Source organism: Malurus melanocephalus, unplaced genomic scaffold, assembly GCF_030028575.1.
Source record: "Malurus melanocephalus ecotype Western Australia unplaced genomic scaffold, MMel_1.1 scaffold_36, whole genome shotgun sequence".
In the NCBI taxonomy this organism is placed as follows: Eukaryota; Metazoa; Chordata; class Aves; order Passeriformes; family Maluridae; genus Malurus; species Malurus melanocephalus.
Genome location: NW_026623268.1, coordinates 2170068 through 2197889, shown reverse-complemented (window position 1 = coordinate 2197889; position 27822 = coordinate 2170068). Strand labels below are relative to the sequence as shown.

General features: G+C 42.2%; 1 protein-coding gene across 1 annotated transcript; it reads right to left on the bottom strand.

Moving 5' to 3' along the window:
* Positions 1–11411: 11411 nt before the first annotated feature.
* TBX19 (T-box transcription factor 19) lies at positions 11412–24705 on the bottom strand. The gene is made up of 8 exons (XM_057364187.1): positions 24485–24705; positions 18602–18866; positions 16629–16763; positions 15746–15807; positions 14667–14728; positions 13859–14038; positions 12716–12848; positions 11412–12026 (listed from the first exon to the last, which is right to left on the bottom strand). Exons 1-8 carry the CDS (start codon positions 24679–24681, stop codon positions 11792–11794), a joined length of 1269 nt encoding a protein of 422 aa, XP_057220170.1. The 5' UTR covers positions 24682–24705; the 3' UTR covers positions 11412–11791.
* Positions 24706–27822: the final 3117 nt, after the last annotated feature.

The window sequence follows — 27822 nt, the reverse complement described above, 5'->3', positions numbered from 1 at the left end:
TACCCCCATATCATACCCAATCCTTCTCTTCCAGGGCGAAGAGTCAAACCAGTTACTCTGTCTTCCATATTTTTTCTTGGTCTTGTACAAACTTTTTAAGACAGTCATAGAACTGGCTACAGTGTTCAAGAGGTGAGTTACACCACTGACTTACACAGCCATGGAGCAGATGTTTCACTACCTTTCTCTACAATTCGTAACTGCTGTGTGCTCACCAGTCTGTTAAATATTCACAGTACCCCCAAGATCTTGCCTAAATGATAACAAATACAGCCTATTTGGATCTATATCTATTCAGGCTGATATTTTTCTACCCAGAGGTACTCATAAATTTCACATATGAATTTCCTCATGTAATATCATCTGTAACAGATGTATGTCAGCAGTATAGACAGACACTTCTCCCCTAAGAGCTTGATCAAGACCCAGTGCATTCATCACACCAGCTAACAGAAAGCAGTCAGAAATTGATGTCATGTTTTAGCCTGACTGGACAATGGACAACCTGCTAAGCTCACATCTTAGTCTTTCTACCTCACTTATTTCCTCTGGACAGCGTGATTTAGGAAATGCTTTTGTCACAGGAGTGCACTGCAGATAGTTTGTACCACTTCACTCTCCCACTTCAGKTACATGCAAGAAAATAATCCAATTAAAAAATAGATACCAAAATAATTTATCCACCTGCCAACCCCAAAGTGCTCAGTGAGGGCCATTGGCTATATTAATTCTGCTCCATTGCACCCGAGCACACCAAAACCCATCGAAGGAAAAATATGATAGATGTCCCAGAAGCCTCAATTTAAATAAGGTACTACAGCTCCGAAGYTCCCCACCCCCTAGTAGTAGTAAGCTGAAAGCATACACACAGATGCTTAAAACAGGAGCCTATCACAGCTTTCAGATTCACTGAACATCCCTGCAAAACTCTTTCCTTTTGCATCCTCCCAGCTCTATCCCCAGGATCTTTCTGTCCCATGCGAGTCATTAAATAGCCATCTAACACCATCTGCTGGATTGGGAAGAAAAAAATTATWCCCACGACTTACTGCCAGGCAGAAAGGGAAAAAACACCACCCCAAGCATTAAAGTGCCTGTGGCTCAGCTTTGAATTGGTCCTTCCCCCTCACCCACGCTTTATTTKTGSTTTCTTTCTTCTTTCTCAAAGGCARATCTGGGCTGCTGACACTAACAGGCAATCACAGACAAAAAGTCCCCTGCGCTGGAGGAACAAATTTTACAAGGGGCTGTGCCATTCAATTACAYTTCCAGACCACTGACCTGTGCACCTGCTTTACCCCTTCTGATTGAAGAAAATCGCACCAGAAAACAACAAACAATAAAAACATAGAGCTATCCTGTCAACACGGCTTCTGCAAAGTCAGGATAGAATTCTGCAGGAGTGTAGAAATGAGCTGGCTTTTTGCTGAAAAGCTGGGACCTCAGYATGAGTCAGAAGCTGAGGATGCAGTGCCTATGCAGTCAGAGGAAGCAGCCATTACACGCTCAGACATTAGCTCAGACATCAGCCCTTGGTTTTTAACATCCTGTATGAAGTTCTCACCACCATGCAAGAATATACTTTTCAAAGACTGGAAAGGATATTTTTAACATCCAATCAGGCAGCTGCCACTGCTGTCGGATGCAAGATGATAGCTTTTAATTAGTTATTTATGCCARGAGACTGCACCCCCTTTCTTGTTTCTTCAGATCAAATTGATTTCACAGATCACCTGGCTCCTTACAACATGGGGTGCAATGATGAAGSTTTTTGTGTCACCAAGGTGAACACTGGCTGAAACTACCTCAGGTATAAAACACACGGTGAAGGTTGAGTTTCCTGCTTTCCCCCTCCTTTTCTTCCCCCTCTATTTTCCTTCTTCCATACTGAAATTAAGGATSAATCACACATTCAACAGTTAGACATCAGACTTTACGTAAGGTCCTGATTAAGTCAGTCAGATGTTGGGTGAAAGGACAAGTTCTCTATTGACTCCTGATGTACATCTATTAAGTCAGTGCAAGTGACACCAGGATTTCACCCTGTGTAGYTAACAGCACACCTGGTCCCTAATTCAAAGTCTCATCCAGCTTTTTTGGAAGCACCTGTCACTTAACAAAACCTCACAGCAGTAAGCAGGCTGGTTCAGATAATACTGCCAAAGCCACATGGAGACCTGAATCATAGGTTCCCCTCAGCAGCAAAGGGAAATAAAGGTCATTCCTCATGCATCAGTGCTGCCCAAAATGGAAGCTTACCTTCTGTGAGAGAGGCAAACATGAYCATAGGGTGAATCTGAAGTATTTCCGGAAGAAAAAGGGTAGTTTTTGTGGCACTATACAAGACAACACTAAGAATTACTCCGAAATACTGCAGACAGCTCTGCTCACCAAGTTCAGCATGGATGAATTTCAACTGAGTCAGCACAGAAAAGAGCACTAGGATGAATACAGCAAGACAAAAACAAAATACTTCACAGGGGGGTGAAATAAAATGAAACCTTTTCTTGGGTGGCCAGCAAAATTAATGCTGGKATTGCAGTTACAAAACACTTTTAATCTGATCTGACAGCAGCTGCCCACCAGAAAGGAGCCCCACTTGCCCCATCCCACAGTCCCCCAGCATTAAGTCAAGGAGATCACAAGTCCACACAGCTCACTCTGCTGCTGTGGCATGGAGGGGTTGGACAAAGGGAGCAGCAGGAAGGTGCAGCTGGGRGAAAAGCATCTTCTCCTTCAACAGAAGAAAGATCAAATAAGACATAATGTAAAACTGTCTTCAGAAGGCAATTTGTGAAGTGCTGCCAAGCACAGCATTTGAAAAAAAACACAACCAAAAACCCCAAAACCACAAAAAAAAAAATAAAAGAATAAATCAATAACATCAGCAAAAGGACAGCAGCAATCCAAGAACTAATGTTTATAAATAGCCATAAACACATTTAAAGCTGGAAATAATCTTTCTAAATATMAGCCTTCTTCTCCATGGCCTACTGGGTCCTAAGCCTCAATTAATATTCAAAAAAATCTTGATTAGTTTATAAAATGATTTATGTTTTCCTTCCAATGAATAGAGCATGCTCCTGGAGCTCCCTGACCTTTCTATGAAATCCCTAGCTTGATTGTGTATTTATATCAACCCATCTAACAGAGAAATTATTAAATACATTTAAAGGCTCCAGAAATGAGATTTCTTGCTACAGGCAATGTAAAAAGCAAAGCAAAACAAACAAACAAAAGAAACCTTCTCAAGGTGACTCAAACCAAAGATTTGAACAAATCTTGACAAAACATTTTATTGCAACTTGACAGAATAGATAAAAAGCAGTGTGTCCCTTCCGGACATTAGACTTCTCAGGGCAAAATTAGTTCAATTCACCAGCATATGTTACAGAAAGTGATTTTTTTTTTTGCCTGGGTATTCACTTAGGTAGAGAGGAACTTCTATAAGAGGAGACAGCAGGGGTCTGAGGATATTCAAACACATCAGATAAAGAACATGTCCAGTTTCCTGCCTGCCAGCTCCTGTTAGGGGAAGGGTTACACACAGAGATTATCCRTAGGCACACATGCAGACACATGCACACAGCTTGTCCTAGGGCTCAAATGGATTGGTCTGGAGACTTTAGACTTTCAAAGGAAAATGCTYAGCTGSTGAAACCCTTTCCACTGCACAGTGRAATTTCTTAGTGGCTGAAAGCCTGCCTCAGAGCAAGGTGGTTCMCTGATTCCCACACCACAGTCAGCTCAGCCCTTCTGCCAAGTTACACAGTCAGGTCAAACAGAGCAGGGCTTCACATTCACAACTACCTTGGTTAAACTGCCACACTTCTGCTCTGACAGAGCCTTGGTGCTTTGGACAAAAGACAGACTTTGCATCTTCTGCATTTCATACTTGCTCAGGAGCAGTGAATGAGTAGAAGAGAGCATAGGATATTCAGAGACAKAGCATCCAAAGAGCAAAGTCATAACTGTCTGCAATGGCATACATAAACAAAAGAAAGGCAGTCTTTTTTTCAAAAGTGTTTTTGTTTGTCAAGTTGGATTTTTGGTGAGTTTTTTTTTTTTTTATGGTGGTTGGCTTTGGTTTTGTTTTTCTTTTCCTGAACCAAAGATCAGCTCTATAGAAAGTTACTGTATTAAAATACTTTGAATCTGTTTTCACTGACTTTGATGGGAGAAAAAGGAAACTTCATACATAAGTATTTTCAGATATGTATATACGCTTTAGTCTTTATTTCAAATTCACCCACCTAAAGTTTCTAACACTGTTTTTCAAAAAAACTCTTAAAACACGTGGATTTCTGTCCTTCCTAATTAAAGTATGTAGTTACTTGAAAAAATAACCAACACTTTAGAAGTACAATCTCACTTTATTCTTACCAGATCACACAGCTCTGGTAAGAAATAGTTGTGGCAGAACTAGCATTTGTTTATGTATTTCCTGTCCCAAAAGAATTATCTAGAAGACTCCACATTCCAAACTGAGAGTACAAGACAAATCTGGAAAGAAATTATGTCAAAAGATCTCTGTTTAAGGAGTTCAGTACACTCAAAGTAAGTTTCAATTGTTTAATTTTTTTTAAGCTGTAACAATTCTGAATTCCAAAATTAAAGTCAGTTTAAGCTTTAACAGTACCATTCAGCCCCCYCTTCTGAACATTTTAAGCAACTTTGACCTCTCCAAAACAATTAAATCATATAAACAAAAACAGACCTTTCCCAAAACCAAAATTTTTATTTTGACGAAACCAACACTTCACAGAAATAGCAGCAATATATACTGGCCATGAAAAATCTTCACCTCTTTGCATACACATCCAATCTGCCACATTACCAATAAATGCAAATTTAAGACACAGCAGTTATATATAATTACATTTGTGGCTGAAAGTCCTACTGTTATCTCCAAAAACATTAAGAAAACAAAGAGAAAAAAACAAACAAGGAGAGACTGTTCATTTTCAGAAGGATTCAGAKCCTGACCAAGCAGTTCAAACAAGTAGAGGCAACACAGAGGTGTTAAACAGGTTTATACCTCTKTCTCCTGTGCTCCCCTGGAGACCTGGCTCTGAAAGTGCCAACACTGCATAGATGCCTCCGTGTAAGTGTGAAACAAACACTCTTTACTACACAAAGTATAGATTTGAACAGTAAAACAGCACCTTTCTAGGATGATCTTCTCTTGGGCCTTTTAGCAGCATCTGCAAGAGAAGCCATCAGCCAACACCCCATGACACGTTTTAAGTGTGTCACCTTTCTGTGGATTCCAGTGTCATACCCATAACAGAGACAAAGCCACAGGCATTTGAAACTGGTCAGGACATAATCAAGACTGCCCCCCTGAACTCCTCATTCACCAGCAGGGATTACATAAAAGTGAGACAGAAATCAAACTGCTACAAACCTGCCAGGGGCAGCAGAAGCAGAGGATGGGGAGTCAAGGGCCACCCCAGTGCAGGCCAGGCTCTCAGCAGCARGGCACAAACCCACCATGGCTGAGCCCAGCAGGCAGGGAAGAACAGGACTGTGATGGAAAATGCATCCTACTAACAAACCAGAGAGCATCAGCTCCAGGAAAGTACCTACTCAAGAAAAGAATCAGAAGATACACTCCTCAAAATATGCCAGAAGGAACTAACATCCTCAGGCTGAGCTTAAATAAGGCTCCAAGAGTGTGGGTGGAGGCTTCAGGTGAGGCTGGTCAGGATAACGAAGACTAATTAGTGACCCCAGAGAGCTCACMAAACCAAAGGTTACAGTAGCTTTTTGTGATTTAAGAGGTGCTTTGTTAATGTCTCATGACCAGAAGTAATGGTTTTATATTTTGTTTTTTTTTACTGCATCCTCTCTCAAAAGCAATCTAGCAGTAAAATCCAGTAAGTGCAGGCTGCAGGAGCCAGCAAGCACACTGTGCCTGTGGAATGTGGTTTTTTACTCCTTTCCTAGGAGTGATGTGCCAGCTGCAGCCACAGAGATCACAGTGACATGGGTACATGAGCTGCAGACCCAATCATCCTTACAGTGTTTGGTACTCCTGGTGATGACACCCTGTGCAATCCACAAAGCCCACAGTCTGTCTTGGTCCAGGTCTGCCTCTGACCTCAGTGTGAGGTTTATCACTAAAGTAAAGGTGAGGTGAATTACATGGAAACTTCCTGATTTTTCCCACAGCAACCTAGAATGATGGAAGACAGCTTTACCTTGATATTACTGCAAACATAGAGCCTGGTAAACAGATTTCTAAAACAYTTTCTGTGGCACCATCTACCACAGCAGATTACTTGGACAGACTGCTTCATTCTCAGAGTYAAGTTGTGTTTTGGGAACAGCTTCRATGTCAGAGCTCATCTCAGAGATTTCAGAGTACTTGGACCACAGCTGCTACTGATTCTGCTTCTGTTGATGATACACATACAAACACTCAAGGATATGTAATTTTTACATGTAAGACTACCCCAAAAGGCCCTAGCAAGACAAGACCTCATTTGTACATTTTGGGCTGTAAGAGGAGCTCCTACCCCACAGATCTTCCACTACAGAGGTTGAGAGGGAGGCAAAATGCCCAGTTTTCAGATAAGAAATGGAAATGTTTGATGCAACACTGCCTGAGACAATAAATGCTCAGGCACCTGACCTATCAGGCTGTAAGTCATTTATACGAAGTCCTAYAGAGAGTCTATGAAAACTGTAGGGTTTCAGTCCAGATAATTCACTTCCTTTCCTAGTTCCATTAATCCTTCATTTTAAAAATGAGCGCATCCTTCAACTCACCATAAAAATCACTCATAATTTATTTTTTGATAACTTCTCAAAATGAGACACTTTCAAACAAAATAAAAGGCATTAGCATCTCTGTGGTAAGGGCTGTTATTTATTGTTGCTGTAGGCCTACCACACTATGAGACACAACAGCTGTAGAACCATTAGGTATCTTTGTACCAGTGTGTTACATTTAGAAGGTTTATTTCTGACAWACATCTTGTATAACCAGTATATGTGGCTAAAATATAAAAGTGGTCACATACTAGCAGTTGTTACTGTGGTCATTTTAAGAGCAAACGGAAACACGGAGCCCACATGAGCTGCGCAGAGGATGTGCCCAAGGATGAGAACACAGGACCGGCTTCACGACAAAACCACACCTGAATTGAACCTGATGCTTGATGATTTTTGCTTTTCCTTTTTATGCTTTCTATACCGTCTATGCATCCGCCTGTACCCCTTAACCCACATGTTTGTAATTCCTGAAGCYTGATATTCCAGCTTAGTTTACGAGTTCTGCTGGGCAGAGAGACCAAACATCCTGAAGAAAGAGTCAGTGTACCCTGTGCTATCTTAAACCCAAGACTCCAGCCTTGAGTAAAGCCTTCTGTCCAGAACATCTTGTATAAACTAAGCTCTAACCTCATCCAGGAGAGAATTCATTAGAATAAGAAGATATTACTGCATTTGTTAAGTTTCTTATTAGAGAATCCTATMTAGATATACTAATTCCTGAAACCTATAAAACTTGTACCCGTGCTGTACACAGGTGTGCATTCTGCCATCAAGTTGTGCACCTGAGATCCCAAGTACCGAAGTAAAACACTTTTTATCCCCTTAACCATGTCTGTCATTATTAAAAACTAGCCTTTCAAGGCAACAAACCAAGCACCCGCTGTGGCCCCGCAGTGTGGACAAAGGGCTGAGGGTGTTTGTGTTTTGGGCACCCAGGGTTGGCTCTCGGAACACATCTGGGCTGGTACTGGAAAATTCCGGAAAGTAGTGTTTACCTGCTCTCTGCTTTTCTGCCTATCCAGAAGCATTGGGACGTTCCATGAAAATTCCACAGTCAAGGGAGAGAACACCTGAAGCCCTTCTGTTGGCCTGAGTGATGTGTGTGGGCTGCATGTCCCAAAGAGACACCGAAGCCTAAGAGAGGTGACCTTTTTGTGCCGATGCCGTGTTTCTGAGGGCACTGTCCAGACACGGGCAGGCCCCGCTGCCCCACGGGCCCACAGAGGAGAGGGAGCGCTCTGGGCACCTGTGGGCTCTGAGGGGAAAACTGCTCCACGCTTCGGCATGGCCACAGGTTATTTCTTGCCTTCCTGGCAGCCCCGTGCCCCAGTGCCAGGAGAATAAACTCCGAGGGAAAAGCCGGAGACAAAAGGYTGAGGCCAGCGGGAGAGGCGGGCAGGCAGGAGGGCTGAGGAGAAGCCCCGATCAGGGGCTCTTGAAACCCTCGGGAAGGATTTAAAAGACAGGGACACAGAGGCTCTGTTATAGCTGCAGACCCTGGGGCAGGACCGGGAGATAACCAGGTTGTCTTAACTTTGGAGTTTTTTTACCCTATAACTGTTCTGCTTTTATTAACTGTTTCCCTCCCCTTCTTTGTTAATACAGTTAAATGAGGCGTTGCACAGACCACCCCGCAATCTCTCATTTAGTAGCTGGGAACAGTGCTAAAGCCCTGTAGAAATTGAAAACAAAGGATTGCTTCCTCTAATAGCATGGAGATTTGCATGGATCTGTGTTCCCAAGGCCTGGCCCTGTGGCTGTGCGGGGAAGAAGCCTGAGAGGTACCAGCCATAAACCCACCATTGCTTGTGGCAGGACAAAAACCTACCATGTAGGCTGCAGCATCAAATKAAGTTAAAAATTATGAACCATCCTTAATACCAAGTAGTTTGACTACCCTGGCAACCTCTAAACAGCTATTCCAGTCTCTTAGTGTATTTCTTTTCTACAAAGTCACCTAGTGATTTTGCCAAAAGATATAAAAACTGAGGAAGGGKCTCTTTGTTCTCCTCTTGTGCTGCCATTTCAGTTACTGCTTACAGCAGCCAGTGAAATAGTCACTCAGAAATTWTCATTGTATGTTTTTCAATGGCAAGCAGAAATCTGCTGAGAAAAAAGTGAACTCTTGGTGTAAAATAAAATCCACAGTAATGGTTTCTTGGAATGGGAACAGTTTTATACACAGTTTAAGGGATTCTGCCTCTCCACAGGAGAGCAGTGCAGCCAGCATTCCAGCCTGTTACTGTGCTGTAGGGAAGTCCATTGCACTGGGAAGGAAGAGGGGCAAAGTTAAACCAGCAGTTTTTCTTGTGAGCAAGTAGCAAAAGCTTTCTCTGGTGCTTCCACTGCTTGGAAGTAATCTGTCTAAGCCAGMTATCAGTTCTCAAATCCTTTACCAAAGTGCCAAAATCATAGAACAGAATCACAGATGTCAAGTTGGAAGAAACCCATATGGATTGAGTTCAATTACCTGTTCCTTGCAGGACACCCCAGCACCAAACCCAAGATCACCATTCTCCTGGTTCTCCTCAAGCCCAGGGCTTTCAACTACAAATACCAGCTTGTACTGAGATGGGGCCAAGAGCAGTGAGTAAACTAAGGATATTTTTATCCTGCTGTGTCATTTCTCAGGTTTGKTTTCTTTGTCTGCAATGACAAAAACTTAGTTTGATTCGAAATTTCAGAACTTTTAGCCTCCTGTGACGTGATTCATGGCTGCTTTTACAGTGACAAGAATGAAAACTTATAYTGCCTGTTCATTTTGATAATTTTTAATTCTTTCAATCCTATAGGACAATCAGGAAAGCTAATTAGATGTTCTCCCAGATTGTTTATCCATGAAATAAAAATGCAGTTCGTGTAACACCTTATAATCACTCTGCATTACTGTAATACAGTATCTGGGATAAGAAATTATCCAACTCATTGGCCACGAAGGAAATATTGCAAGTCCTGGAACATAGAGAAGTCACCACTTGCCTGCTTTTTAGTATCTTATATAGACTGTGTGTGTGGTGTGTCTGTGGGGAGCTGAACAGCCAGAAGAGGGTAGCATAAGTTAGTTAATAAACCTTATCTGTAAGGCAGAGCTGTTTTTGAGAGAAACACCTRCTTACTTATCTCTTGCTGCAAGGTAGAGAAATATAACATTGAGAAACTCATCACCAAACTTTTGTCAGAATGTGGGAAGGCAGATTTACAATCAGAACTGACAAGGATTAGACCAACGGCAGGATGCAGAGCTTTTTGCACTCCATTAACTCTTATTTGACCAACACCTCTATTAATAAAAATGCACATCCAAAGCAACTTCATTACTTTGATCCTAGGGGATAGCAGCACAAGTCAGCAAAACTAACAGTGTTAGTACATTCTGGCAYATGATCTTGCCTGCAGCASATCTGAAAAGCCAGATGGGGAAGGCAGGGAAATGCAGAACMCTGAGAGCAMCTTAAGGGGATGGTTCAGGGCCAGGTAATAGAATATCAAACAGAATCCTGCTGAGTTGCCCAGCCAGATGCATATTTGACAACATGAATGAAAAGGCTCCTCTTGTTGCTGCCTCTAAGGTCTACCCCAAATAAAATGTTCCACCTAGAGTCTGTATGCAATAAATTAGTATTCATAAAGGGAAAGTTGCTGTATCTAGCAGAAGCAGAGACACCAAAAAGCTCACAGGAGCTTTGGAGAATCCTCTTGTATGCTGAGGATTGTATCGTATCAATGTGCATGACTCTCTTTAGAGCAATTCAGCACCTGAATTGATGCTGGGCATTTCATTATACAGGGACATATGTACATGAGTTGGCTTGCATATTTTTCTTTACATAGATCAAAGAACACCTTCTCTGAGAATTTGATAGGGCTTGCCTGAGGAGATACATGAAAGGACAAGGAAGACTGGAGGATGGCTGTTGTTATTTGCATCACAGTAGTGGTTAAAAATCCCAGACAGGATCAGGCCTCCACTATATTAAATGTTGTACGCTCACACAGGATGGGAAAATCTGTAGCCTGAAAGAGGACGCTGAAGCAGACAAAGTAAGAAGGAAAACAGGTGTGAATACACGAAATACCATACCCAGGAGCCCACACCCTGTAACTGGACAAGGAATAGAAAATTTCTGTCAACTTGCATCTGGCAGAGCTGTTTTAAATAGCTCAGAGGTTGTTAGGTGAGAAAGAGTCTCTRTGTGTTTRYACCTTGGAAAAGCACTGAGGAAATAATACACCATGTAGTCATAGTTTATTCATACTGAATCTGAAGCAAAGTGGAAACGAAAGCTGAATATTTTTTCTATAATCCTTTTCCCTCCACCCTTTCAAAAATAGCACATATTGGAAACACTGGAACTTTCAATTTCAAAGACTGTAACATCAGACTCTAAAAGCTACACCATCTGCCTTTCACCCTGCTGCTACAATGCAGCCACTTTTGCAGCCTGAGTGTGCCAACTATCCCCATGGCACATCAACAGCAAACAGCAGCTGGAGAAGGGAAGGGGACAGAGGATGCTGTATGCAGGTGGCATTAGAATGTCAGACTCATTTCATCGCCTGAGGGGTTTAGTTTCAGGTATTGTGAAAACCTTTAAGAGATACAGAAAACCTTTAAAGCAACGCTATCCCTTCAAATGACCAGTTGCAAACTTGCTCATGGTTTCCCCTGGACTTGGCTGTTAGTTACAAAAAGAATTTCTAAAATGACATGGAAATATCCAGCTGCCATTCTGCAGCTAACCATTTTTAATGTGATATAGAAGCAAGCTAACTAAGAAGATTCTTTCTGGACATCATCCTGAGGGATGCATAAAAGTTACAGTAATAAGCTGGTTCTTGTAATATKTCCTGCCTTTGCATTTTGGCTTAGCTGGCACACAAAAGGTACGTTATGGGAAGTGATGAAGTCCTTTTCCTGCATATGTTCTGCTCTGCACTGCACGCCTCAGGGATCATTTGCCATTTGTGTCAGTCTTGTTTGGCTGAGCTTCCCTCGGGAGCTGCCTGTCCATTAAAAGGAGTGGGAGGACGTCCACGCGGAGTCGGACAGTCTGGCGAGAGCACCTTCCCCTTGTGCTTCCATGCTGCCAGACACCATTCCCTGCAGAGGGATTTGCACTGATGATGCAGCAGGTAAGGGGACATTACCCCTTAAAAACACGCCTGGAGGGCTGCTGTTCACCTCACTGCCTGGGCTGGTAACATTTACAGCACTGTTGCTCACTGTCCACAGGCAAGGGTAGTGGCTGAAAAAAAAAAGCAGCACAGATYAAATGACTTATTTCAAAGCATKTAGARTCAATTWCCTTATCTGTTAAAAGGCAGCTATTCAAAACAWGTTACTAAACTAGATCAGCCTTGAYGATCTTAAGTGAAAAATCACCAGCAACCATCGAACCTGGTGACCTTGGAGGACGGCATGGAGAGAAATGTAGAAGTATAGGTGAGGTTTCAAGATTTAAGGTTCTTTTTTTTTTGTGAATGCTTATACATTTTCGAGAGCTGCGTCTGTTTTTCCTGGCACCTAAGTTAGAGAAGAAATGTGTGCATTCATCTGGGGAAAAGAAGGGAAAATATTTGATAATTAATTGATTCACTAGGACTAAATTTCATCCACTCCTAGAATAGGATCTTCATTTCACACAGGATWATAGTAAGAAATATATGGAGAAAAATAATTTGGTTTTTAAATGATCACAGACTGTAGATACCAGAGTTCTCTGTGGCCGTTCCAAAATCCTGGAAAATAAAGCTCCCATTGATTTAAGAGCAGAAGATAATTGTCAGAAARGTCCATCCAGGAATCTTTAATTGGACACTTAGGTCACATTTCAAATGCCAGGCATTGATGAAAGTTTGGGACAAAGGGCAAATTGCCAGGATAGTCCTACAAACCTCAGTGTTCCTCATACCAGCAGTTTTCCTTTAACCTTACCTGGATCCAGGGCTGGCAGCGCCCTTTGAGTGTGGCACTGAGAGCAAATTAGCATGTGGAGAYGATGGCAAAGTCCAGCTGTCATGTCCTGAGAATACCTGAAGATTATTGCTGGAACTCTCCAATAAATTAACTTTGGGGAGAGAAAGAAAAGCAACAAACAAATCCTCAGTGACTATTGCAGAGACATTGTCTTAAGACAACAAAACACAGGCAGGCTTAAGGCAGAAATCTGATCATGAGGTCCCCARCCACAGGTAAAGGGACAAAATTCCCATGTTCATTTGGAGAGTAACAAGGTGCCATTGCAATTCCAGGTGTGATATATGAGATGGTACAGCATGATAGACATAGGATATGCATTTTTGTAAGTCTGACTAATAGTTTTTCAGTAATAATTGACATATATCTGGCAACGTTTTGATACAGAATTCCTTATCATTTGAGCTTAAATACTTAATAAAGTCTTATAAATATTGCCCCATTTCTGGAAATTTTCAAGGCTGGGTTGAATGGGGCTTTGGGCARCCTGGTCTACTGGAAGGTGTCCCTGCCCATGGCAGGAGGATTGGAACAATWTGATGATCTTTAAGATCCCTTTCAGGCCAAACCATTCTATTAGAAATACTTCCATTAAACAGGAATTCTTGCTACATTATAATTAGCAAGCAGATTACTTTATCCTTACTCTTCTTTCTGACTAACTTCTGATSAAAGTAGAATCAGTTTGTGGAACTGTGCACCCAGATCTAGAAAGTGAAAGGGACTCCAAAGGTGTTCTGGCAATACCAAGATGCCTTTGTCTCACATCAGTTCCTACCATGTTCTTGAGATCTGCTTTAACTTGAGAGCCCAACTGTGTGATGGTAGGACRTTGAAAGAAGACCCGCAGTGCTCCTTTTGTATAACTGGAAGCTGTAGTTAAAGCAAGATCATACACTCTCGTTTACCATTAACAGTGCCCCCAGCTCTTGGTACCCCTTGTTCTGCGCCTCAGTCACGCTGGGTTCATGAAGGGTTCTGTGCAGGTTTTTACAGTCTCACCACGCCCCTTCCCAGCCTCAGCTCGTGTTTGTTCCATGTGTACTGCCCTAAAGCAAGGGGCAGGCAGGCAGAAGCAGCAGAGCAGCGCTCCAGGAGTACCTGTAGGGGAGTGATTCCTCTGCATGTAGGAGGGTGGGTATGGAGCAGCCCGGTGGCCGCGCAGGGCTGAGTAYCGCTCGCAGCTGTGCGGGGCGGGCAGAGGCAAAGCTCCGCTGTACTGGTAATTAGAGCTTCCCGAGGCACACATCGGGTCTGGGTTGGAAATCAACCAGCCRCCTACTTTGAGGGAAAAGAGAAAACAAAACTATTGCTGATGCTGCGTTAAAATGCTACAGTGCAATTAAGAAATAACCAGCCTCCTTGCAGAATCAGCTGAGCCTCAGAAATACCAAGCAGATTCCAAGATACTGGTTTGTGAAACAAAAAAATACATCCCCCCACACCCACTCTCCAACCCACCAACCCTAAAAACAAGACCTGAAAGCAATCAGAAAATGTCATTAACATTAAAGAACAAATGAAAAAAAATCAATAAAGAAAATGAAACCTCCACTCCCCCTCATTTTTTACCTGTTTACCAATGAAAGGTAATTTTATAGGCGACAAAAATATTCACAAAACAACAACAAAAAAAAAAGGGTCAGAACACTCTAAAAATGTTATTTAACATCTTGATTCTAGATTTCTTTTAATGTTGAAAAATTGGATTGTAAGGAAAATGATCCCTCTGCAAAACCTGTGACATTATTTCCAAATATGAGTCTCTTCAATCTTTTTTTTTTAATAGTTCCTTTCTATGAACAAATTCAGGACTCAGTAAGTGACCAGTATGAGCCAGTTAAGGAGTCCCATGTTCCCAACATCCATATCACATAAAACTTCCAGCTGATRTGAATAAAAACCTTACAGTGAGAGTATGTCATATGTTGGCCTTCAGAGACTGTCTCTGGAGCATCCTTAGAATGGTTTCTGAAAAGCAAAACAGTTAGTAGTAAATGTTCTCACTGAGAAATTATGAAAGTTATAACCAGAACTATTCAGTACAAAATTGAGAGAAGTGAGTTAAAAAGGTGGGAAATACATCTTCTTTAAACACTTGCTAGGCAGCAGTAKACCTTCCTACATTCTGCCATAAAGGGAGCAGGAATTTATGTTTCATGACCTGAACAAAAATGTTCCTAAGTTTGTRCCATATTTGGGAACTGAATCTGGAATTCTAAATCTACCTGTGGGCACAATTCTTACTTGCAGGCAAACAGAAAGCAGCATTCTCCCTTCCCCAGCTGGGAGCCCTGACACTGACACACAGCAGCTTCTTAAGTGGTGAGAGGAATGAAAGGAAATACAGATCCTCCTGCAGGCACATGGGACACTTCATGTGTSAGAAGATAAAGCAAGCCCAAACAAAAATTGTTAGCAATTATGGCTGAAATTCATAATTCAGGTGCCACTCTGCATTAGTGTGGGTGATGCAAGTAAAATTTTGAAAGATAAATGCAATTACTTTCTAATGGAAGCATCTCTGACATCTCACTTTCAATAAACACAGACTTAATAACGACAGTGTAGTTCCATTTCAGTTACACCATAATTTCACTYCAGCTATGCTTTTTGACACCTGAGTTAAGATTTTTCCTCCTTGATCTATCRAATTACGGGATTTACTGGAGTGCAAGTACAATGCAGTGGGGTATAAATGCAGTGGGGTACATATGTGGGGTATAAAACTACTGGGAAAGTTTACAACACCTCATTTTAGGCTTTCTGTGTAGACAGAGATAAATCCTAGGATCCCCAAGAGCATATTCACCCACTTCAACACCTACTGTAATATAGTCTCCCCACTAATAAGAGCTGAGTCACTCTGGAGTTAAGACAGCAGAAACAAGACTCAGTCATGTAATTTATCTTTCACATGCTGATGTCACAGTATAAACCCCATCAGCAGCAAATAACTRCTTGTTAAAAAAAATAGAATGAGCTCACCTTTCTTTAGCATCCAGGAAGGCTTTGGCAAAGGGATTATACTTGATTTTGAGAGCTGTTATCTTGAGTTTGCAGAAAAAAAAGGCGTGTTAGTGAAGGCAATTTGAAATAGAAACATCTAGACAAAACATCTTCCAGAGTAATCAATTTGAAATAGAATCTTGACAAAACATCTTCCAGAGTGGACATGCCTGGGTTTGCCTAAAATTTATCCCCACACATGTTTTCCAGGGCTGGGTAGGAGACAGTTTTGCTTGTCGCAGAGTGTTGTATACTGATCAGTGACACAGCAAAACACCAGTTGGGGTAACCTGGCATGAGCTGGCCTGGCAAATCCTGTGGAATGGTGGATCCTTTCAAGAGAGTTTAAACACTGAATTCCTAWCAAGTATGAATAAAATCTGCAGCAACGTTAGCTAAGGGATGTGGCCTGGGAGCTAGCAATTCTTACTATACARAGCATCCTCAAGTGCAGAAATTTTCCCATGGAGTATTGTGTTGCTCTGCAGTTGTATGTATTATAGAGAACATGGAGAGACAGGGTTATCATTATAAATATCAGTTATTGCTGGAGAAAGGTATTTGTCTTGACTCTAGGGTTGTTTGGGTTTTTTTTCAGTAAAGGATTGGGATGCCAGGACAGATGGACCAGACTGGAACAGCCGTGGCAGGATATTAAGCTAAACCTGGCTTAGTACTGGAGCCAGACACTAGATTAGTCAATGTTCAACTGCAGAGAAATGGCAGAGTATTAGACTGGATAGAATACTACACTGCATGGGACTGGTGAGGAAACAAGAAAAAGGCTTGCTGGTGTTTTAGTTAATCAGCTTCTAACAGACCTCCTCAGTGGTGACCAGAGCACAGCGTGGCACCCGCCTACCTCCTCGTTCTGATAGGCAGTCACCGCTATGAACTGGGTCTCGGGGAAGGAGCAGTTCATCACCATCCGGTGGGGGCCTCCCACGCGAACTATGTGTACCTGGGGCTCGTATTTGTGCAGGGAGTTCAGCATTATCTGCAGGAAACAAAACAGAGAGACAGCCCCCAGTGCCRCTCTGGTACCTCACAGCCACCCTCYAGCTCGAYGACAGAGCAGGTGTCCCTGCTGACCCTCCCCAGCCAGCGGTTACTGAAGCAGGRGGGAAGGTGCCCTCCTCCCTTTCAATAGCACCATGGCTGAGCAGGATGACACTTCACTGGGCTGTATCTAAGGTTTTCAATACAGCTGTGTTACTATTTGTGTTAGCAGCTATGGCACTCACACCACTGGGCTCCCACTGCTGCTGAAACAGAGGCTGCTGAAACAGCTCAGGGGCACTCCCTGTCCTGCTTCTACTGTCAGGAAGACTCAGAATCACCATCACACAAAAGGTGCCAGCAGCAAGCTAAGGCAGTCWCCCAGTCATCTCTCTGGGCAAGATGAAGAGTATCTAAACAAGCTTTGGCAGCTCCTCTAACCTGGCACTRAAAGCTGTGAATAGTGTTGATTCCAGGAAGTCTATTAGGTTGTTTAGTTGTCTCTAGCACAAGAAAAATATTCTTTTTAAAAATCTGTACTTTGAAAAATGATGTGTGTATACATACATACATATATATAAAAGAAAGAACACAGCTACTTGCATAAAGCACTGACAATCATCAAGTACTTTCTAATACCATCATAGAAGGGGAAGATGAAGAACAGAATGTGGACAGGGTTTACTTTAGCACTGTGGTCAAGATTTCAAAAGAAAACAAGGGGAACTTCAGTCATTTGCTATTTAGTGACTTTTGTTTCTCCTATGGCTTTTCCTCCTCACTTTCTATTATCTTTCTCTCCATCATATATATATATGGTGTTCCCCTGCTTTTTTCCCCATGGGGTCTTTGAACCTCCAAGTTTCCTGTAGCTTTTTTTTYCCCCTCCCATGCATATTTTTCTGAGACTTTTGACTCTTCTGAGGTCTTGGGTACAAGACAAATATTTGCAAATTCAGGTCCTGTTCTGTGCTCTATAGTAATTCTTGTGTGCTGGTTCCATGTATGACTTGAGAAAAGGATCAGATTCATCTTCCTGTTCTCCAGTCTATAAAACCTGAGATAATTTCCTACCTCATTAGAGTACTAAGCTTATGGAGGTACCTCACAAACCTAATGGAAATAACAGATAGAGAAGTATAACATTTACATGAAAGAAATTGATTCTGGGCTGACAAATATCCACCGTAGGAGTTTTGTACAAAACAAACAAGTGAACAAAAGGTCTTGTGCAACATTTTGCCCTTAGATGCATCATCACAAATAAAATATGAAACAAAACTAATTTTCCTGTTTGCATTTTTAAGGGGTTCAAAGAGAAAGTCACTTATTTCTGGTACATGTGGTTTCTTTCCAAAGGCCAGAGCTGATTCAATAGAGTATTGATAATTATCACGATGCAGAAGCAGACATAGTAATTATTTAATTTAGGAGCAGCCTTTTATTCTGCCATCTGACTCCTGCCAACATTCCACTTACACCAAACATTGGGGAACACAACAAAAACCTAATACCCATGACCATTTTTCCCCCTTTTCTCTGAAGTCCTATGTAAAAAWCCCCAGCACACAAGACCAACTCTGAAAAGACCCCTGATGATTAAGTAAACCACAGCACTCTTTCTCCCTTAACATCAAGAAGTCCATTAAAATCTGAAAGTGCCAATTAAGGCCTGTTTATCCCTGTTTACATTTGGCCTCCAGAGAATAATTGGCATCTGTGGGTGAAGAGGCCTGTAAGGGCTTCTATAATTACATAAATGCACCCTTGATATTTCTTGATTGGTAGGTGCTTGCAATTGAAGCCAAGAGGTGATGTGGAAACATCAGGCCATACCTGCCCACTCCCACTGAGCTTGTTGGTGAGTTTTACTTTGCTGAAGGAAATGGCAGCTTTCATCCAGTGGGCCCCGAAGTTGGGAGAGTCTGGGTGGATGTAGACACAGCTGTGGTTCGGTGGCTCTGGTTTCCCAGCCGGCACCCATTCTCCATTGACGTACTTCCAGCGGTGGCCGTCGGTCGGAGCAAAGTCCAGCAGGAAGGAGTACATGGCGTTTGGATCCAAGCCTGACACGCTGATCTTCAGAACAGGGAACATTCGCCTGGCCAGGGGAAAAAAAAAAAAGGGGGGGACACCACTGGAAACTGGTCTTGAAAGACTCTGCTCAGTGTGTCTGTTTCCAGATGCTCATGGACTACTCGAGTGTACAATCCATCCTCCCTTCCTTCCATCCACCCTTGCCATCAGACCTTGCACTCAGCCATTACTCCAGTAATTTGGCCCTAYATTTCCCTATTGCCTGACCTCACCAGCTTGACCATGTTCTTGTGCTTTTAGTTTCATCTTATAGGCAATCTCTAAATGTCTATCCAGCCTTCCACCATCTCTTACATTTAAAGCTGAAATCTTGACTTTGTTTAGCTTTGGRAAAATGCTCTTTTTGTGCCTAAGGGTCCAATGCCACCTTTTCTCAATCCCCTTTTAACTACGTTTTTTTTTCTTTTGTAAAGGAGATTTTCAGGACCTTACAGCTGAACTTTCAGTGGTTTTCTGTCTGTCCCAATGCTTGTGATTGATGCCACACAGCTTTGATTTGGCACCTCGGTGCCTGAAAGCTCACAGCAATAGAACTAATAGGGCTCCAACAGTTTCAGGAACTGGAAATAATTTGTGGACAGCAGAATATATGTGTTTCCCAGAAAAAACGTATCCTGTTCATAAGTTTCTTCGCTTGTCAAGGAACACATGTAATTACTGTTACATATCACCTCCCACATTCTTCTTCCATGAGTAGCAGCCCTCCCTGCCCCAGACACCTCCATACTGACCTCTCCTGGCAGCTGCCGATTCTCCATAACACATTTTTATGGACCGGCAAATRAATCTTCAAGCTCTTTTTCTCTGTGAGTACAGAGAGGGTACACCAAGCAACCAGAGGAATGGCCTGAGGTCTGTGGACATGGGGCTAAGGTAGCTCTCTAGGCTTAGGTAGCAGCACGAGACATCCAAAATATGTAAGAAGGGAGCTGAAACTGCAGGCTTTCTCAAAGGGCACTGGAAGTCTCTGCCCCTGCAGCCATACTCTCTAGTGACACCCAAATGGAGATTGCTAATAATCAGTCTCCCATGACATCCCACTCACCTTTCTGGATGCCTTTATATAGTTCTTGCTGTATACATTCAGCACCTTCTGCTGACAGGAAAGGACAGGATTTGAGAAATCTGAGATTTTTCTTCTAATATTAATACTTGCCGACACAGGTGCAGTACTGAAGAAGATACCATAGAATGATTTGGGTTGGAAGAGACCTTAAAGATCATCTTGTCCCAATTCCCTGGACTGATGTCCCCAACACCTTCCACAAGACCAGGTTGCTCCAAGCCACATTCAACCTGGCCTCCAGGGAAGGGGCATCCACAGCTTCTCTGGGCAACCTSTTCCAGTAACTCACCATTTCTTGTATCACACCATGACCTTGTAAAAAGTCCAGCTCTCTTGTAGCCCCCTTTAGGTACTGGTAGGCTGCTGTAAGGTCTTTCTCCTTTCCAGGCTGAACAACTGCAACAATCCCTGGTTTTTCTTATAGGAGAGGTGGTCTCTTCTGGACTTGCTCCAACAGGTCAATGTCCTTCTTGTACTGGAGACCCCCGATCTGGATGCAGCTTTCCAGGTGGGCTCTCACCAGAGTGGAACAGAGGGTGAGAATCCCCTGCCTTGCCCTGCTGGCCATGCTGCTCTAGATGCAGCCCAGAATGTGTTTGGCTTTCTGGGTTGTCAGTGCACAGCGCTGTCATGTTGAGCTTCTTGTCCACCAACACCTGAGTCCCTGTCCTCAGGGCTGCTCTGAACCCATTCTCCACCCAACCTGTGTTTTAACGCAGAACCATAAAGATCACTTTATGAAGTCTGCACAGGCTCAGCTCTCAGACCTGTCCAGATTCCTCTGGATGACATCCTGTCCCTCCTCCATGTCAACCAGAGCGCACAGCTTGGGGTCATTGGCAAACTTGCKGAGKGTGCACTCAGTCCCACTGCCCTTGTCGCCAACAAAGGTGTTGAAAAACTGTAGTCCCAATGCTGACCCCTGAAGAACAGCTCTCATTACTAGTCTCCAGGGTGCTGAAGCCATGACCTTTCTAATTAAACAGAAGCTTAGCCAAGGATTTATACACTATACATATCTTTCTGATGAGGATGCACCAGCTGCCAAACTGATAGAAAGTATGGATGCAATGCTCCTTCCATCCCTTGGACCTCCTACATTCAGTATTAAAAGTAACACATTTAGATATATAGCTGAAATTGAATTAGAGGGGGAAATTAATCCACATGAAAATTTAATTTCTCTGGATTTYTCAGAGCTATTTGTGTTACATGCAGATTGTTAATTCCTCTGCCCACAAAGCAGGGCCGCTTGTGGACAGCAAAAAAGGCTGCTCTGCCTTTTTATTTGAGAGGCTCAAGTTTATCCCCAAAGGACCAATAGACCAATTCCAGAAGAGAAAACAGTCACCATCAATTTTAACCTCGTGTAGCACCAAGATTAGAGCACAACCATGTGTTAACCAGCTTCACTCCCARTTAATCCCTGACTCACTGGGATCAGTATGTTTTGACTGTGCAGACTCTAACGCTGGAAAACTTAACCTAACTTGTTCTGCWGATTAAGTGGCTTTACCGCTAAAATCTGTCTTTTAGCATGGCWAATGGGGATTTCTCCAACTTTGTTTCAGTCAGAATGTTTGTTTCAATGATCAGGTAGGTGCACACCTGACCTCTGTTATGGCAATAGCTGAGCACTTCAGCCCCTTCAGTTTATTTAGCATAGACCTGCTACAATTACTCCACAGTACAGAACCTGAGTGGGAAGATGTTTGATATCCAACTTAAATATGCAGAAGTTGCTTTAGCATTTAAGYCTGGAAAGGGCTTCTTTCCCCCACTCATGGCTGCCTGCMCCAATCCCCTATGGATTCTCCCCAYACGCAGAGGGGAGCAGTGGCACCTTCCCATCTCCAGGCAATAACAGGGATTGCAGAGTCTCAGGATACTGCCCAGCTATATGGTGTAAAGACTGAGAGAGAAAATCTACTCAGTCAGATAACAGTGCATCTGATACTGAAGTGTCAATTGAATGCCGTATGTCTGAGTAAAATAGGAAATGGTTTCCCACCGTATCAACTGCACCCATTGGGATGTGTTTTGTGATCTACCATGTGGTTTAATTTTAATGATGTCTACCCTGTTCAGAATATATCTATCTCCCCTAGGCGTATTGCTAGGGCAGGTGATTATTRTAACGAGGTATGATACAGCCACAGAGACATATCCTATGTATTAACACCCAAATTGGTTCATCTAACTATGACATTTTTGGACCCTTGGTACCWATTAGAGATGACTCAGTAAGAGCAGATAGAATTATGCATGCTAGAATTTGACACTTGAGGATCACTAATCAATTAGACTTTCATTCTGTGGGATGCTCCCGTGTCAGGTTTCTGTTTAATTTCTGAGTTTTGCTAACAATGTTTCTGTCCATACCAACTGTTGTAGTTTTCACACGAAAAGTTCAGGCTGGCTCTTCAATCCTAAATCAGAGTTTTCAAAAGCATTCATCTACCCTTCAGCAATTTCGTTTTACTGATTTAGCAGCAGCAGAATAAGATCAATGTTTTTTCTACTGAGAATCTCTCTGGAGGCAATCACTGAAGAATCCTGAACCAGAGAAAAACAGCAYTCATGGAAACAGTCTCAAGTTTGTCTCCTTTTGAATAGCATGGAGTTGTTCAGAGTGCTTTGCTGCAGGCCACTGTCTGTATTTTCTTTGTTTTAGTGTGCTGATGTGTTTTTTTTATGAAAGATATTTTTAGAAACACAGAGATCCTTTTTCATTGTCTCTGATGCTACGGTATTTATACTTAAAGGATTAATGCAAATGGCAGTGTGACATACTTTTGTAATTTTTTATTTCAAGATTGCTGTAGTTGGATCATAAAGAACCTATTCCTGCACCCACTGACATTTCTAGAGATGCCATTTGCTTTAGCAAAAGTTGAATCAGGCTGATAAGGAGTGTATAAGTTAAAATAAAAAAATAAGGCAGCTTGCACAATGAAATAAAATGTACCCAGACATATTCAGATAATGAAAGATTCCCTTATCATCATTATAAAAASATTTTTTTCTATGCACTCACCCTGACATTTCAGAAAGAACTAGTATCACCATGAAGTCATGATTTTCATTAGCTGCGAGGAAGGAAACTGAAAAAACCCTGTTGGTAAGGTGTGATTCTTTGTACCAATTTAATTAATCAGAGGCAAACCCCTTTTACCTCATTTTTAGTCACTTATGCTGCTAAGGAGCCAGTTTAAGCTACACTACACCAAGTGCAAGTCCACTTACAAGTTTGCTGTAKCCTAACAGTAGTTTTGAAAGCAATTTAAATGAAGCAAAAGCAGATTTTTGATGTAAAGAGAATTTCAGCAGCAGATTTCTATCAATATAGGTTATTAGGAGGAATCAGAATGGCAACAGCTACTGTTACACCAAAAGCTGGTACTGTTCTCTCCACAGAATTACCTTGCTGAACCACCAGGATACATTTTTCCTTTCACCTGTGTCCCTCATCAAGCTACAGTAAGTCAACAGTAATTTCATCCACAAATTCTGCTAAATCAAAGTCTGCAAAATTAATGAAATTCACACCACATGAGTAAATCTTTCTCTTCATGTCTTAATTCCTCTCTCCTATATGGATCTCCTGAGAKGTCTCTCAAAAGAAATGTGTGTATGTTGAGGGAATGGGTGGGATGAAGGGGCAACAGAGGGTTGGCAAGGATACATTAAATAAAAACCCCAGTAGCACTGTGCTGGCAAACCTTATTCTGGTAGCTGCTTGTCTGTTATGGGCTGGACTCTGCTGTCAGCCCAGTTCAGAGCAAAATCTCTGTGGAGAGCCTTCTTCAAGCCACTGCCTGATTCAGAATTAGCATCCCTCTCGCCAGACTTTTCACTCTTTTCCTGTGCTTTTCTGTGCTCCCCAAATAGTAAGACATGTGGCCCATTTATATGAAAATGTTTYGTCCTTCTAAAACTGTGTGTGTTAAGCAATATTCCTCTCTTGTTTCCAAGGGCACCAGCAACAACTGTGGTACCATGTAATTCAGATTGCACATGCATACAGCATGTAGGGCACAGTGTTATTGTACCCATTCTGGTACAGACTGCTTGTACAAGCTGTTCATCCCCAAGGCCAGAGGGATGGGAACTACAGCAGGGACAACAGCACCAATCAGCTTCTGTACAATAATTTTAAATCTACGGGTGAGGATTTGCTAATATCGGCTGATGATTATTAGCATAAAAAGTCATTCCAAAGGTTTTGASAGGTAACATCTATTCCCTTGCAAAAGTTCCCTTTTTGTGCAATCACAAGTTAGTCAATATATTTTTCCAGCATGTTTCATTGCAGGAATAAAGAATGGTTCGGCAGGGACCGAATGGCAGGAATGGTTCGACAGGGACCAAAAAGCAGGCGCACCCCATCTTGTTCATATGCTGTTTTAGTAGACTGTAAGGCTGCAGTYCCCTAAAAACTCTGGTGTGTTCATTGCAGTTCTCTCAAGTCTGCACACACAGTKTATTATTTTATAGAGCTTAACCCCCCTGGCTGTCACCTCCACTGAGCCCGCAGTGCTGAGCAGATCACTCACCTGCCATTCTTGGTCACGATCATCTCATTAGTGACTTCCCTGAATCTCTGCCAGAGTGTCGCATCCTCCAAGACAACCTGGAGCTGTTTCTCCGTGGGGTCACCTTTGTCTCTCCCAGCCCGGAGTTCGCTCTCCACTACGCTGAGGAGTCTGGAGACGGTGCAGTCGCTGGATTTTTTGCAGCCCAGGTCTGCCATGACGACTTTACTGCCAGAAACTTCAGGTAGCTGTTGAAAAGACAAAAATAATAAGCTAAATGAAAGTCAGTTCATTGGGCACTGTCTGACGAACGTGCTCTCCTCACTCTTTTGCCACTGCCTAGCTCTTTCCCCTGGAAGTCCCGATGGGCAGTGACACCAGTGTGTGGAGGTTTACGCACACGCTCCACACAAAAAGGGGACTATCTCCTAATTACCTGTTAGACAGTCAGGTGGGTGGCTGGCTGATGACTCAATTGGCTGCCTTGAAAGAAGAGTCCTCCATCCAAATTAGCATGCTTTTATCTTTTTTCAACCTGAAGTGGGTCTAATTGTTCTGCTTGAGAACCAGGTTTCCATTAATGAAAATTGTTTCATTTCCAGACTGAAACAATGCATGGAAATTGCATTCATGCTGGTGCGGACTCTAACTGAAGGAGCTGGGAAGAGTCAAGATAGTGACACAGAGAAGGTTGTCTTAAAATATTTTCACCAGGAATGTTGCATAAGCACATTAACCTCATTCCTCTATGCTCCTAAACGAAAATATAATAGTATGAGACCCTTCTGCACTGAGTTTTCAATGCACAATGAGAAGGTAGAGTCCCCACACTCCATTTTTGATGTGTATTGTGTCTGWCCCTTGGTCCCATTGTCATTCACAAAACCCCTGCTGCACCTTGCAGGTGGCTGAGCTCCCCTCTGGCTGCGTTTCCAGGGACAGATACACTTTCTGGGCTGGTATAAGCTTAACTGCCCCAGGCCTGGCCCTGCTGAGTAACTCAAGGTCCATTTCATACAAAAGCTCCCTCAGCATCCCAAAAAGTCATTCCCTCTSACCTCACACTGAGACCTTCTCTGAAAAGCCTAATCCAACAACAAACAACATACRCCCTCCACAAAGGAGCCACCATTTTACTGAGAGCTCCAGCAATTTTAGCATTCAGCCAAGGATATGAGAGATGTGGGTTCAGTTCCATGCTGAAGGGTTAAGTGGAGGCCCCACGAATAGCAGTGACCTGTAAACACTGGGCTTGGTATATAACAAGTATTTGAGTGCCTGACTTCTCCTGATACATCTGTCTCTGATAGTGTCTTTGAAATTTCTGCTGTGTTGGACATGACATAGTCAGGGACTTGATTTTGAAAACAGAGTGTTACAGGTAATTTTTAGAAAAATATATTTTTTGTCTGCTTATTGAGAACTTTGTATTCTTTCAATTCAATAGCCCCTGCTTAATTTCTGTGCTTCTGTCTCTTTCCAAAAGAYAAAATGAGTTGGTGGATCACTGTTGGGATTTTTACAGACAAGGAGCATGGCAGACTTGATAGAACAGAATTCAAGTTAAATCCATCATTTAACAGATCTTTCATTTAAAAAAATGGAGAGGTGCACCTTCCAATGTAAATCATTCTGTGATTCTATTCTGCTTTCAAACTTCACAYTGACACCTCTTTCCGCTCTTCTCTTTTTAATTGTCAACTCCTACCAAAAATACCTAGATTATTTTATAAGTAAACTCAGGCTGTGAGTTACATTAGCAGGGGTCAAATAGCAACTTCTAGTTAATAAAATGCCCACTTTCACTCCTGAACAACTAAAGAATGTGCTTTAAAATTGATAGGATATTTAGGTATCTGGAAGGTACCACTTTACATTTGGAAAAATAATTGCATCTCAGGTATGCTTGTGTAAATGGAATATGTTCATGTTTGAGCTCTCCTTTCCAAATACTCAAAGAGGAGAGAGAATCTACTACTGCAATTTCCCCTGCATGTAATCAAATGGCATAGGAAATGCATAGGAGACTATATAAGACAGTTTTTAATTTTATTCTACTACAGATGTAAATAGAGAAATTGGAGCTGGTTGAAGTGTCATGAATTTCAGTTCAACATCTTCAGGTTTTCAGTCAGTTCTAAATCAGATACATGTTATTTTSRRWTTWTTTTTTTTTTCACTGAAGCCCTATTTCCCTAYAGACTCTTTAGAAATAGTTACTCAGAAATCAGGAAATTCAAAGTTGAGGCAAGTAAAGAGCAAGAGCTCGTAAAAGTAGTAATGTTTCAGTAGTTACACACAGTTTCTTCTGTAGACAGATTAAAAGAGAAGCAGCCTGGCTTTCTGAAGTACTCCCTGCCCATATCTCTTACAGGGCTTCAAGTGGAGTGACACTGGATTAGAGCCTCCAAAAATCAGATCAAATCTACCTTCCTTGAGATGCTTAGAACTTAAAGGAAACCAAACTCATGCACAAAAGCAACAACAGTTCACACTGGTGGAAAGGTTTGCAAATGAATAAGTGAAACACCCTCTCACCAGCACACACTGGAGCATCACTGGAGGTAAAGAATATGCTCAGCAAAGATGTATTGGAAACAGAGTCTGTCACAGAGGAAAAGAAAGGGAGGTCCTGTTTGGAGTTTTGCTTGCCCAAAGGACTAAGCTGTAGAGAAGGAAGAGTATATGGAAGGATAATGGACATGTTCTTGTAATGGGTTGGGAAGSGAGTATTTATCAATTAAATTGGATTTTCACACCTAGCATCCCTAAAGAAGAAGCATGAATATGTTTACTTTGGAGTATCGTACTAGAACTGTATCCTGCACAGTAATAAAATGCACTTCCAGATCCCAGAAGTAGGTAACACTTGTGTGCTTATGGTTATCACTCATGCAAGGTGTCTGATGCTTCGAAGTCTAGTGTCCAGAGGGAAAAATAAAGAAATCTAACAAAATACCTGACTTTCACACAATATGAATTTTAGTAACTCTGTTACCATAGGTCAGGATGCCTGAAACCACGACATTTTCCAGAATGAGAGTCATTACCTGTGGTTGGTTAGTGGGTACAGCCCAATTACTATTTTCAGCATGGGGAAGGGTGTTTCAGCTCCAAGAGTTCATCCTATGAGCAATTTGTGATGTATGTAGCTACATATCCAGAAGGTACAGTTCACCACTGACATATCTTTCCAACCTAAAAGAATTAACCAAAGAAATAACAAGTTTGCACACACACAAGCACATGATCAGCTGAAYGTACTTGGGCTTGAGATTTTACTAAAATACACATCCAGATTTTGTGAATCAGGCTTCTCTGCATTGTGCGCTGTCTCTGTGTCATCTCTGTGTCACGCA